The sequence below is a fragment of the Topomyia yanbarensis genome, chromosome 2 (assembly GCF_030247195.1).
Source record: "Topomyia yanbarensis strain Yona2022 chromosome 2, ASM3024719v1, whole genome shotgun sequence".
Taxonomy (NCBI): Eukaryota; Metazoa; Arthropoda; class Insecta; order Diptera; family Culicidae; genus Topomyia; species Topomyia yanbarensis.
Window position 1 is genome coordinate 223,375,288 of NC_080671.1, and position 12,945 is coordinate 223,388,232.

The 12,945-nt window shown below is 35.8% G+C and overlaps 1 protein-coding gene across 1 annotated transcript in view; it reads left to right on the forward strand.

Moving 5' to 3' along the window:
* The window catches only part of LOC131678308 (neuroligin-1-like), a 1,556,576-nt gene that overhangs the window by 1,208,619 nt on the left and 335,012 nt on the right, over positions 1–12,945 (forward strand). Inside the window, exons 6-7 of the mRNA XM_058958378.1 lie at positions 11,071–11,266; positions 11,322–11,510. Of these exons, the coding sequence (XP_058814361.1) occupies positions 11,071–11,266; positions 11,322–11,510 (385 nt within the window). The remainder of the gene's footprint in view (positions 1–11,070; positions 11,267–11,321; positions 11,511–12,945) is intronic.

Consider the following 12,945-nt stretch of genomic DNA (forward strand, 5'->3'; position numbering starts at 1 on the left):
CAGATTTCTCCGGGTCTTGGGCGAAAATGACACTTTATGAGGTGTGGTAAGGTGTTGACCAAATTTATTCGATAATCTTATACTTTTTCAAGATGTTGATTAATGTAGTAACGGATTTTATCATGCCTTTTTCATTACTTTTCTCGCTCTAGGGGATAGCTAATGTAAACTAAAATGACCCTTCTTCCTGATTCTATCCTGCCTGGTAAAATACAATTGGCTTAAATTCAAAGCTTTATATTTGGATGAACTAAAGTAGACAGTTCGAGTCATTGTAATAAACGACGGATTTTATTGCAATTCTGGGTTGAGAATCCTGTTTGTCTTTATCAACATTAAAAGAAAGATGATTGAAAAAGAAGAAAAGCTCTTCGAGTTTTGAATCCATGTTTGTTATCTTTTGGGGTAGATTTATTTCATCAGAATTTATAGATACAGATTTTTGCTTGTCCTCAAATTTTATTTCCAAATCGAGCACACAATCTTAGAAAAAAGAATAAAACCATCTTTCATAATTTCCTTTAAGAAGCAATTCCGGAGTCGTTACTCGTTGTACACGGATCACAACAGAAAACGAACAAGAAAATATCAGGCTGTACCATACATTCAAGTAATAAAAGTCTGTTTATTGAAGATTTCCCTCATAATATGGGATAAGAGCAAAGACAACATATCAAGAAGACAGAGTTGCCAGTTCAGTTCAGTGTCAATCAGGATTCTCAATCGAAATTAAATCAAATGACTGCATATATAATAGAGATGGTCGGGTTTCAATTTTTTCGAACCCGAACCCGACCCGAACCCGAGCGCATGAAAATTTAAAAACCCGAACCCGACCCGAGCCCGAAATTATAAAATTTGAAAAACCCGAACACGACCCGAGCCCGAACATTTTAAAACTTAAAAACCCGAACCCGACCCGTACCCGAGAATGAAAATTTTGAAAAACCCGAACCCGACCCGACCCGAGAATTTCAAAATTTGAAAACCCGAACCCGACCCGAACCCGAAAATTTAAAATGTGAGAAGCCCGATCCGAATCTAACTTGCTAATGCGGAGAATCAACCAAAGATATCGAAGATTTTTAATTCTAGGCACCCGAGCTGGACCCTTGACTCATCTAAGAATAGTAGAATCACTCGAATCTGAGGTAGCAACATACGCATTGAGTTATATCTGCATATGGAAAAACAAATCACTGCCGAGTAGAATCCGCATTTATATTTACTATTATTGCACGTCACATTTGTAACGTGCTGAGAAACTTGATAAATCGTTGATATCTTAACCGGATATTAAGTTAAATCGGCGGCCAACTCATGGGGAAACAGAAAGTTTAATGGTCACAGTTTCCAACAACCTTGCCCGTCGTACTTAACCAAAATTCCTGATTTTTTATCAGAAATCATTCCTGCAAGGCAGTTTCGTATAATTTATTACATGTATTAAATTAAGCTATGGCAATTGGCAATTCGTATTCGACAGTTTACATGACGTCACCCACGTTACTGGTTGGAACGGTCAAACCTGTATCGAAGGGTATCAATCATTTTCTGACGTGTTCTTGATGTCCCATCATTAGCGTTAGGATGATTGGGTATCTAAGTTGTTTTATGCTTCAGATTATACGGTATGCGCGCCAATAGAGATGCTTCGACATCTCCAATGGAGCTCTCGGAACGACTCCAAACCTTTAAAAATCCGTTAATGGCTTCAACAGAACACACAAAATTTTTGCGATCATTTTGTTAAGTTCGTGGAAATTCATGTATTTTCATGAAGGAATCCTGATCATGTAACAGCTCAGCCTGGGAACAATCTGACAGAAAGTGCTTGTATCATATATGTACCCCTGATTTGGTAATGGTGCTATTATCCCATCACCATATGAGTGACATGAACAATGAAACCTGGCGGAAGTGAAGCTAGGTTTAGATCTGATGGAACAAAGACAGTCTCTAGAAAATAAATTTGGCCTAAACTATCTGCTTTTGAAAAAATAATGCGCCCTTTTTAAATTTGAGCCGCCATAAAGACACCAAAGTACCACCAAATTTATGAGTCCAAATCCTTATTTTTCAGTTACAGTTTATTGCAAGAAATCTTTATCATAAACCAATTTGATTATTAAACTTCCGTGAAGGCAGGTACAACCTATTTGTTTCATTTGACCAATTTAACAGTGCTTGCTAAAAGTTTGTTTGGGGTACAAATGTACCCCACAAAACCGTTAGCGTTAGTGTTTTGTCATGTGTAAATAATTCAAAAAAAATATATATATATTTTTAAAAGCAAAATATCGATACATAGTAAGCGAGAAACTTGTGTAAAATTGTATAAGTTCCAACTCTGCTGAATAATAGTATCTGTTATTTGGTATAACAAAGCACTATTGCAAAGTAACTAGAAAATGCGTTTGGATCGGTATCGTAATTTTTGCTTTTGCGAATGAAAGAGTCAAAACACATTCGTGAATATGATTTGTATATACTATGCAAGACGCATCATTCGATTCGTTATCTTCTGCAGCCCAGGCTCTGGAACATACTTACTTTATAGACACGTACAATGCACCGGCTCTGCCTATTCCTTCGACGCCTTCCTGTTTCATCTCTGTTACTGCATTTTGCTGTATTTTTTGTATTGGCGCTTGGTTTTCAAAACAGTATCGGAATAAATATACTTTTTGACCGGTTTTTGAAAAAAAATATTCAAAAGGAAATTTAATAAGCATTGCAACGTCGTATAAATGGTCAAAATCGATTTGAAACTACCGGAATTATAGCAATATGAAGAAACAAGGGAATTTTGACGTATTTTAAAGACTTGTTCTATACAAAATGAAATATTACATACTTAAATAGTCAAAACAAGAATATTTTTAAACAGGTTACTTTACGAATCATATAATTATAAATTTAATAAAAATTAGACATACTAGAGCGATTTTAGTTCTGGGGTACGAATGTACCCCACAAAACCGTTTACGTAGAGAAAAAGTCGCCGCGGCCTAAGTATCGGTTTTTTTCCGATAAATTCCTGTTGACTTGGTTTATTACTAATTATCATGAAAAATAATACGCAAAGAGATTTTAGATGTGAAACACGTATTATTGAATGATCTTTCATGAATGTTCGTTTAAAAAATTAAATAATTCAGGCAGTTTGCGAATCTGAAGAGACAGAATTTTATGCAAGAATGAAAAAATACAATATTTGAGCACCAGAAAATACGACGAATTCTAGCGATTCAGAGGTGCTAACATTTGGTACAGTAATATGTGTCATCCATTCGTATTACGAAGTATAATTCACTACTACAAAAAAGACAGCGTTTTGTGTATAGACGCAAACAATGTCATGAAATGGATCGGTTGTTTGAAAACCCCGAACCCGACCCGAGCCCGAAAGTCCAAAATTTCATAAACCCGGACCCGACCCGAACACGAGAATTTCAAATTTGAAAACCCGGAACCCGACCCAAACCCGAGAAGCTTAAAATTACAGAACCCGAACCCGACCATCTCTAATATATAATTGAGTTTTATCAAATATAAAGTTAAAATTTAGGCCAAATATAGATATCCCACAATATGTTAACGAGCAAAAAGGTGGATTCAAGGATACATCAAGCATACTACAGAATGAGTGAAGAAAAAAAAGAAGAAACAAATACAGTGGAGACCCGATTTTATCAGCACCCGATTTTATCAGCTTTTTGACCCGATTTTATCAGCTTCATATGAAAATTGATAGTTGGTAGTTTAATGGGCTCTAGCAAACGAACCAAGTTGAATTCGAATAAATCCTTTCTTAGACATATATTTCTTATCTTAGAGATCCGAAAAATGCAAAAATAAAAATATTATTTTTTTTAAATTTTGCACTGTCAGACCCCCTTAAGGGGAACTTAAAGTAAATAATCAAAAAAGGTTGCAAGGCTATATCTAAGGAACAAGGAAGAATATTTTAAGAGCTTCGGTTTAATAAAAAGACAGAAAAATATATGTCCCGATTTTATCAATGTCCCTGTTTCATCAGCTTAAAATTCGCCAAGGGGCTGATAAAAACGGGTCTTTACTGTATATCTGTGACAGAAAAAAATTGTTTCATTTTGCTGCATTGCCCAGCATCTTTCAAAAGATTACTAATTTCGTTCAAATTTTATCTACTCTTCTCTATATCTCCATGCTCCTAAAATATCATTGGTGCGGTTGAATCTGGAATTATGTTTTTTACCCTTCAAGGTGGGACTTTGCTAGCATTCAAGTTCTTCTGAGCACACTGTTAAAATAAGGCAACCCATTTTTTTTACAAAATAAAAATGTTTTTGGAACAAAGCTTCTTAACCAATAGGCCCCGTGCGAATCTAGAAACTTTGATAAAAATTTAATAACTTTCTCTGGCGATTTTAGATCACGATGCAGTTTTCTACAAAGTTGTACACAATGAAATTGTCCATCAGATTCTCATCTCTCTTTTGATAATATTTGAATGCCTAAAGTACTACCTAGGGGCAAAATTGTGAACCAGTTTCATTGAAAAACTTAAGTTTTCAAACAAAAAAACTTTAAAATAAAAAGTTGTTCTGGAGCCCCCGATAGAATATTTTAATTTTACTTTCAATAGAAAGGGAAAAGCGCATTCTATCACGTGCTGAAGTTTTAGCGATGCCGATTTTTTTTCGAATAAAATTGTTCTACCAAACACACGGTGTTTCTTTATATGAGAGAGGCAAAAATATTGCATATGAAACAAACACATTCTCGTTATGAGAGCTGTTGTTTCCGTACCTACATTTGCACCCAGCAAGCAAAGAGAATCTGGGTGTACAGCTTGCTATGGAGAACGAATGATGCACAGCGGTTGATATCTCTTCGAATGGGAGAGAGAATGAGCAACGGGTACTATTACGCTTGCTCATATACCTATACTTTAGAACAACAATGATTCACCAGCCTCGGTGGTGGTGAACCAAAGCCGTGAACTCCGCAGCTCAGTGGTGAATGGTTCAATAGGTGGTATGTACGTGAAGCGAAGAACGAATGAAGAGTGTTCGTTCTTTTTCAGCTGATTAGTTTTCCAAGCTCTGCTAACGCCCATTCTGCCTAACGTACTTATGTCTAGCATATGTATTAGGGTGGGGCAAAATGATCGTTTTTCAGCACAGCACTTTTTTGGTTCCTTTTGGGGTCCCAAACAACTGTGCAAAATTTGGGGTCGATTGGTGTTGACCCGGCGTAGCGCATTGCGTTTGAAATTTGTATGGAGATTAGTATGGGAAAACCTACATTTTTGCATTTTTAATTTTACAGACTACAATTCTTTCTTTAGTATGCAAACAAATAGATAGAAGTGTAGTCCAGGATATGCTGAACAACTTTGCCGAAGGATGTATGGTGTTAGAATATCTCTAAGCCAAGTTATAGCTGTTCAAAGTTCGATACATCGAATTAAATGTCAAAAATCATTTTTATTGCCAACACTGTCGGTGTACCATGGTATTTCATATAGCATTCCAAAATAACATTATATATTTTAGTTTTACCACATTGGTATGTTTGGATGAATTATTCAAATGCCTTAGCTCAATTTCATGAGCGTAGGTAGTGGAGCAATAGGGCGTAGTGAGGGGTGAGGGGGGATGGGGGGGACTTTAATATGTAGAAATTCGTACTGAAATGTTGTCGAGGTGGAATGTTCAAATGAATTATTTCAAAACAATTACACAATGTCCTACGCATAATAGTAACGATGAAATAAAACATACTGCATCCTTTTACCTTGACTTTTATCAATAGAAGTTACGTTACAGACTGAATCAACTGATGTCGCGTTGATATGTCAGAGGATTATATTTCGGTTTAACCGTTGTGTGTCCGATGCGGTACCCGGGTACCTTTTTAAGTTTCAATTAATTAAATTCCTATGTTTTATCCATAGCTGGAAATTGAAATTTTGTGACATCTTAGAACTTCACTAAGTCAAGCTTTTGGGTTAATAATATTGTTGATATAGTAAGGGTGGGAGTGAGGAGGGGCTCCTGATTTTTTTTTACTACGTAACAGGCCGACGTGGGTACCCGGGTACCCACAAAACTAAAATGCTCATAACTAAGGTAATATCCAACCGATTTCGATACTTTTGGCCGTTTTGGATTCAAGAACTCATCCACTTTTGGACTTGGTAAAAATGAATCGGGTTACTCCATTCGGTTCCCGGGAATCCGGGTTTCCGGAAGCAGGTTCCAGTGCGGGGGTACTATTTGCGAACTTCAATGGAATACTAGCAATATGGGCATCAAAATTCATGGAATTGTATCAGTAGGCTGCATCTCGTAGTTTTGGAACCATTTGGTGATTTGACCCCGGAACGGACATTCCGGAGCAGGTTCCTGTGAGGCCGTGAGTGGCCATTCCATTCCAATTCCATTTTTCAAATTGCCATAGGGCCCCGTAACAATAAAAAACAGACCTCCGAGACAATTTGAAGAGTTTTGATACTCATATTGCTAGGACATTATTAAAATTTACAAATCATATCCTAGTACTGGAACATTACTCCGGAAAATCCGGATTACCAAAAACCAGATCCATTATTCCGGTTCTATTGTACAAAATCAAAAAGCAGACGAGTTCCTGAATCCAAAACATCTAAAAGTGTCCAAATCGGTTAAAGGAAGCCATAGTTATGAGCATTTCAATTTGTGGGTACCCGGGTACCCTCGTTGGCCTGTTAAAGGTGTTTTTTGTTGGACACATAACTGTTAATACACATTATGATTTGATAGCATGCTCATTTCTATGCTGTTCGATCACGAAGCGTGAAGCTAATTTCTGGATTTCAAAATGAAATCCACCAGATCCCTACAACAATTTTTGCTTCAGGTGATCGAACAGCGTCGAAATGAGCCTCTCATCAAATCATAGTGCCTATTAAACTGAAATATAATCAATGCAATTCTCTGACATATCAACTCGACATCAGTTGATTCAGTCTGTAACGTAACTTCTATTGATAAAAGTCAAGGTAAAGGGATACAGTATGTTTTATTTCATCGTTACTATTATGCGTAGGACATTGTGTAATTGTTTTGAAATAATTCATATGAACATTCCACCTCGACAACATTTCAGTACGAATTTCTACATATTAAAGTCCCCCCCCCCCATCCCCCCTCACTACGCCCTATTGCTCCACTACCTACGCTCATGAAATTGAGCTAAGGCTTTTGAATAATTCATCCAAACATACCAATGTGGTAAAACTAAAATATATAATGTTATTTTGGAATGCTATATGAAATACCGTGGTACACCGGCAGTGTTGGCAATAAAAATGATTTTTGACATTTAATTCGATGTATCGAACTTTGAACAGCTATAACTTGGCTTAGAGATATTCTAACACCATACATCCTTCGGCAAAGTTGTTCAGCATATCCTGGACTACACTTCTATCTATTTGTTTGCATACTGAAGGAAGAATTGTAGTCTGTAAAATTAAAAATGCAAAAATGTAGGTTTTCCCATTCTAATCTCCATACAAATTTCAAACGCAATGCGCTACGCCGGGTCAACACCAATCGACCCCAAATTTTGCACAGTTGTTTGGGACCCCAAAAGGAACCAAAAAAGTGCTGTGCTCGGTTGATGTGACTATGATTACGTTTTTCCATATAACAATGCCCCACCCTAATATGTATGCCTACCGTGCTATTGCCTAACGTATGCAATTATGCCAACCGTCGCGCACCCGTTGGTATCCAGCTGAGATGCAGCTCTGCTAGATCGACGCTGTTCCTGAAATAACGCATGTGAGTAAAAATAGATAATTTATCACGGTGTCTTTATAGAACAACTTTATTCAAAAAAATTCGGCATCCGTGAAACTTCGGGATATGAAAGAATGGACTTTTCCCTTTCATTTGAAAGTAAAATTAAAATATTCTGTCGGGGGGTCTAGAACAACTTTTTATTTTAAAGTTTTTTGATTGAAAACTTAAGTTTTTTAATGAAAGACATTCAAAAGAAAAATAAAAGTAAGAATCTGATAAACAATTTCATTGTCTACAACTTCGTAGAATGCTATAAATTGATGTAAAATCACCCGAGAAAGTTATTAAAATTTTATCAGTTTTTAGGTGTGTGCGGGACCTATGGGTTAAGAAATCGATTAACAAGGACTTACAAAAAAATGTTGGGTTTAAATGAACAGTAAATTCGGATAAATTTCAATGTAAACAAAGTCCCATTCTCAGCAGAAAAAAAAATATATTTTCAGATTCCTCCGGGTCTTGGACGAAAATGACACATTATGAACAAGGAGGTGTGGAAAGGTGTTGTCCAAATTTATTCGATAATCTTATACCTTTTCAAGATGTTGATTAATGTAGTGACGGATTTTATCATGCCTTTTTCATTTCTTTTCTCGCTCTATGAGATAGCTAATGTAAACTAGAATGACCCTTCTTCCTGATCCTATCCTTCCTGTTAAAATACACTTGGCTTAAATTCAAAGCTTTATATTTGAATGAACTAAAGTAAATGTTTGTAATCTTTTGGGGTAGATTCATTTCATTAGAATTTATAGATGTAGAGTTTTGGTTATCCTCCAATTTTATTTCCAAATCGAACACACTTCACATAATCTTAGAAAAAAGAACAAATCCAAATTTCATAATTTCAGTAAATTCTCAAAGTAATTCAAGTCTGTTTATTGAAGATTTCCCTCATAATATGGGATAAGAGCAAAGACAACATATCAAGAAGACAGAGTTGCCAGTCAGTTCTGAATCTGGAGACATTAACAGCAATTTGTCTTTCGGGTAAAGGTGATACTTTCTATATCTACTTTTATATTGAGATCGCTATCTCTGTTGCGTCTGCGGTTTCTGTTCAACGTACAGCGATTCTCAAAAGTTAACTAACTTGAACATAAAGCTCATTGAATTATTTTTCTATCATTCATGAAACTGTCAATCAGGATTCTCAATCGAAATCAAATCAAATGACTGAATATCTAATCGAGTTGATCAAACATAAAGTTGAAATTTAGGCCAAATATATCCCACAAGTTGCTAACGAGCAAAAAGGTTGATTCAAGATTATATCAAGCATACTCCAGAATAAGTGAAGAAATAAAAAAGAAGAAACAAATATATCTGTGACAGAAAAAACTGTTTAATTTTGCTGCATTACCCAGCATCTTTCAAAAGAGTCTTAATTTCGTTCAAATTTTATCTACTCTTCTCTATATCTCTTTGCTCCTAAAATATCATTGGTGCGCATAAAACGGTGGAATCCGGAAATATATTTTTTCCGCTTAAAGGTGGGACTTTGATAGCATTTAGGTTTTTCTGAGCATACTGTTAAAATAAGGCAAACCATTTTTTTTACAAATGAAAATGTTTTTGGAATAAAGCTTCTTTACCAATACGCCGCGTGCGAAACTAGAAACTTTGATAAAAATTTAAAAACTCTGGCGATTTTAGATCGCGATGTAGTTTTCTACAAAGTTGTACACAATGAAATTGTCCATCAGATTCTCACTTTTGGTAATATTGGAAAGTCAAAAGTACTACCTAGGGGCAAAAATGTGAAACAGTTTCATTGAAAAACCTAAGTTTCCAAACAAATAACTTTAAAATAAAAAGTTGTTCTGGAGCCCCCGACAGAATATTTTAATTTTACTTTCAAATAAAAGGGAAAAGCCGATTCTATTACATGCTGAAGTTTTAGCGATGCCAATTTTTTTTGGAAAAAATGTTCTACCAAACACACCGTGTTATACGATCAGGTAGATCCATACACACAAACACTCAAAATCTTCAAAAGCTTTCTTTGCCGCTCGAAAGCATTTATACTGCTCAGCGTAGCTTTATCCGCTGGCAGAAATTTTGACCGCACTTAGGTGGACAAAAAAGGAGAAAGCTAGAAAAAGAGGGAAGGAAACGGAAACATGTAAATCTGTTAATTAATAAAACCTAGATTAAGAATAAATACCGTATTTAATAAATAATAAAAGTGTTTTCCTGTTCGTTCAATCAAATGTTTTCCTGTTAGTGCTACCTGAAATGTTTGTAGTTTTATTTCCATAGCATATTTCCGCCAAAAATAGGGTTTTCCATCATCATTTTGTGATTGAAGCGGCAACATCCGTCAACCAATTTTTGGATATATTTTATAGTATAGTACAGTCTGCATTTGAAAATAAAACTGAAATCCTATCTAAGAAGATTTGCTTTTAAGCTCAATCACCAACATACCTACAAAAAACGCGGTTTCTTCTGTCTCGCCATCTTGGATTTTTCCATGCACCAAAGCAAGCGTTGATATGATGCGAATTAAAGCACACTTCCCCAGAATATTTCCATGTTTTTTGATTATGCATTTCTGTTCAAAACTCAGTTTAATTCAAGTATCGTAAGCTATGCTCAAAACTGAAGTAAGTAGCGCTGAATGGTACGAGAAGGGAGTTACGGTGCTGAATGGCACAAGGAAGTCGAATGGCTCGATAAAATAGAAGTTTGTCGCCAGGTTGTCTTCGTAGGGGAAGAGCACTAAGTTTCGACACACAGCTAGTTTCCGACTGTCATGCAGAAACTGCCAGCCTGTGTGTGTGGTCAAGAACTGGTGGTGTGTCGAGGAATGGTGCTGTAACCCTACTGAAGAACACATACAGAAATTGTCCCAATTTGTCGACCTGAGTCGGTTGGTATATGGAAATCGGCCCTCCAGGTCTCGATAAAAGCTATCAAAGTTGGAACGAATCCTATACATTTATTTTGTAAGAAGTGTAAAAAACTAACGTGAAATTGCTATACAAAGAATAACTATATGCTTCTATGAGCAAACTCTCTGAAAACATAGTTATGGTTCTAAGTTGAAATAACTGTGCGACGCTAGTGTTTGAGCGGCTATTCATACAAATGTTGACACAAGTTTTTTGTTCGATACATGGATGTCTGTTCCCTATGATTAAATCATAAATACGTGTTATGTACAATAATTCTCAAGCTTCGTAGAAATTTCGTTGAAAGTAATTTCAGTGTATTTTGTCTTTCACAGCACATCCGGTATAGAATTTTCTAATTTCCCGACACGTGAATTATTGTTCGGATTGACGTCATATGAATCATATAATGATCTCAGTGCTCAAGATCTTGAGTTTGGTTTTAACGAAACAAAGAGAGATCGAGTACTCCGAACATACGTGCGAAATATTTTTCACTTCCATTTGAAAGAAATATATTCTGCGCTAAGGGTAAGTAAAAAAAATGTTGTGTGTATAGTATTACATTTTTGATTGTACATTTTAGAATGAGTACATGGATTGGGAACATTCTCCCAAGAATCCTCTTGGTCATCGTGATACAATACTAGAACTACTAAGCGATGGCCACACAGCTGCACCGATAGTGCGATTGGCTTATCTACATAGTATGCAGAAAGGGAATTCGTATTTTTTGCATTTTAGGCATCAAACCAGCGAACGCGATTTTCCCCAGGTATATAATCGATTGGTTCACTTGAGTCATCGAAAATAAGAGCCGAAAGGACAAAACATGCTGCGTCAAACCCGTTTTGATTATATTAGAATGTAAACGTCGGACATAAACGTCAACGGCAACAATCGAACCGAGGCCTCTCAGCATAACAACCACTTTAAAAATTCTCTCCCGAAAAAGTTGGCAATGATTTACCTCCAGAATAAAAATCGTTTGAAAATAAATAACAAAGTGCTAGTGATTTTGAACTTTTCAAATGATCTAGTATAGACTATGGATCGCATTAAATTCAGATGTTTTGTGATGTTGCAAAAAACTAACAAAATATGTCAATATACAGTCGTGATTCGCTGGTTGGACATTTTTTTACTGGACCGCTTTTTGGTTGGACCTCCGCTAGTTGGACCATTGTCCAACTAAAAAGCACCTGAACGTCAAAATCTCATGCCAAATTAACTTTGACAATCAATCTGACAATATTTAGAGATGCGAATAGATGCATTTACACTGCCAACATCTGCTTTGGGGAGTTTTTGACATTTGTTAGTCGGTCCAACTAGCGAATCAAATTCGTTAGTTGGACAAGGCTGTGGCCCAACCAGCGAATCAAGACTGTATTAAAAAATGGGCATCAAAAAATTTGCTAGGCCTTCATTTTCAGCTGATTTTTTGATTATTCAACAGTTCCGGAAAAACAGAATAAACAGAAATAATTTTCAATGTTATGCTATGTCTCGTAGGAAAAATTACTGGTACAACAATCCGGAAATATTCATTTTTATACAAAATGTATAAATTTCTAAACATGATTCCAAACGAGCGTCCCTGTTCTAATGGTGATTTGAAAGAGCATTCAATTCTCCGTCCAGCGATTATATTTTTCAACCGATTTCATAGTAAAAGAACTATGAAATCGGTTGAAAAATACCGCTGATTCTCAATTTCTTCCCAATTCTCGCATGAACTCTTAAGGGGTTTATATCATTGTTACTATAATCAGGGGTGGTATTGCGCATCTCGAAACGAATGGTTTTTTGTATACAAGTTTGTATGAAAAAATCGATTCGAATTGGTTGCATAATGTGCACACTAATTTATTTTTACAGTTGTCAGTAATTTTTTCTACTGACTTTCAAACAGCTGAAATATCAGTAGGGGAGAGTGAGGACACTTGATCCTTGGGGATATTTGATTCCCCTACCATATCGCATTATCTAAACACAAAAAGTTATCACATTATAAAAAGTAAATGGCATATTTGGTAGTTTATGATGTTTGAAAAACAAATTAAATGCATTGCATTTGTTTTGGGAAAGTTGTATCATATTTTTGAAAATATTGGTTAAAATTCATCATGAAGCTCCTCTTACGATTTTTTTTGAATGATTGTATGAGTTCGTCGAACGAATTATTTATGAATATTTTCAACTACAAT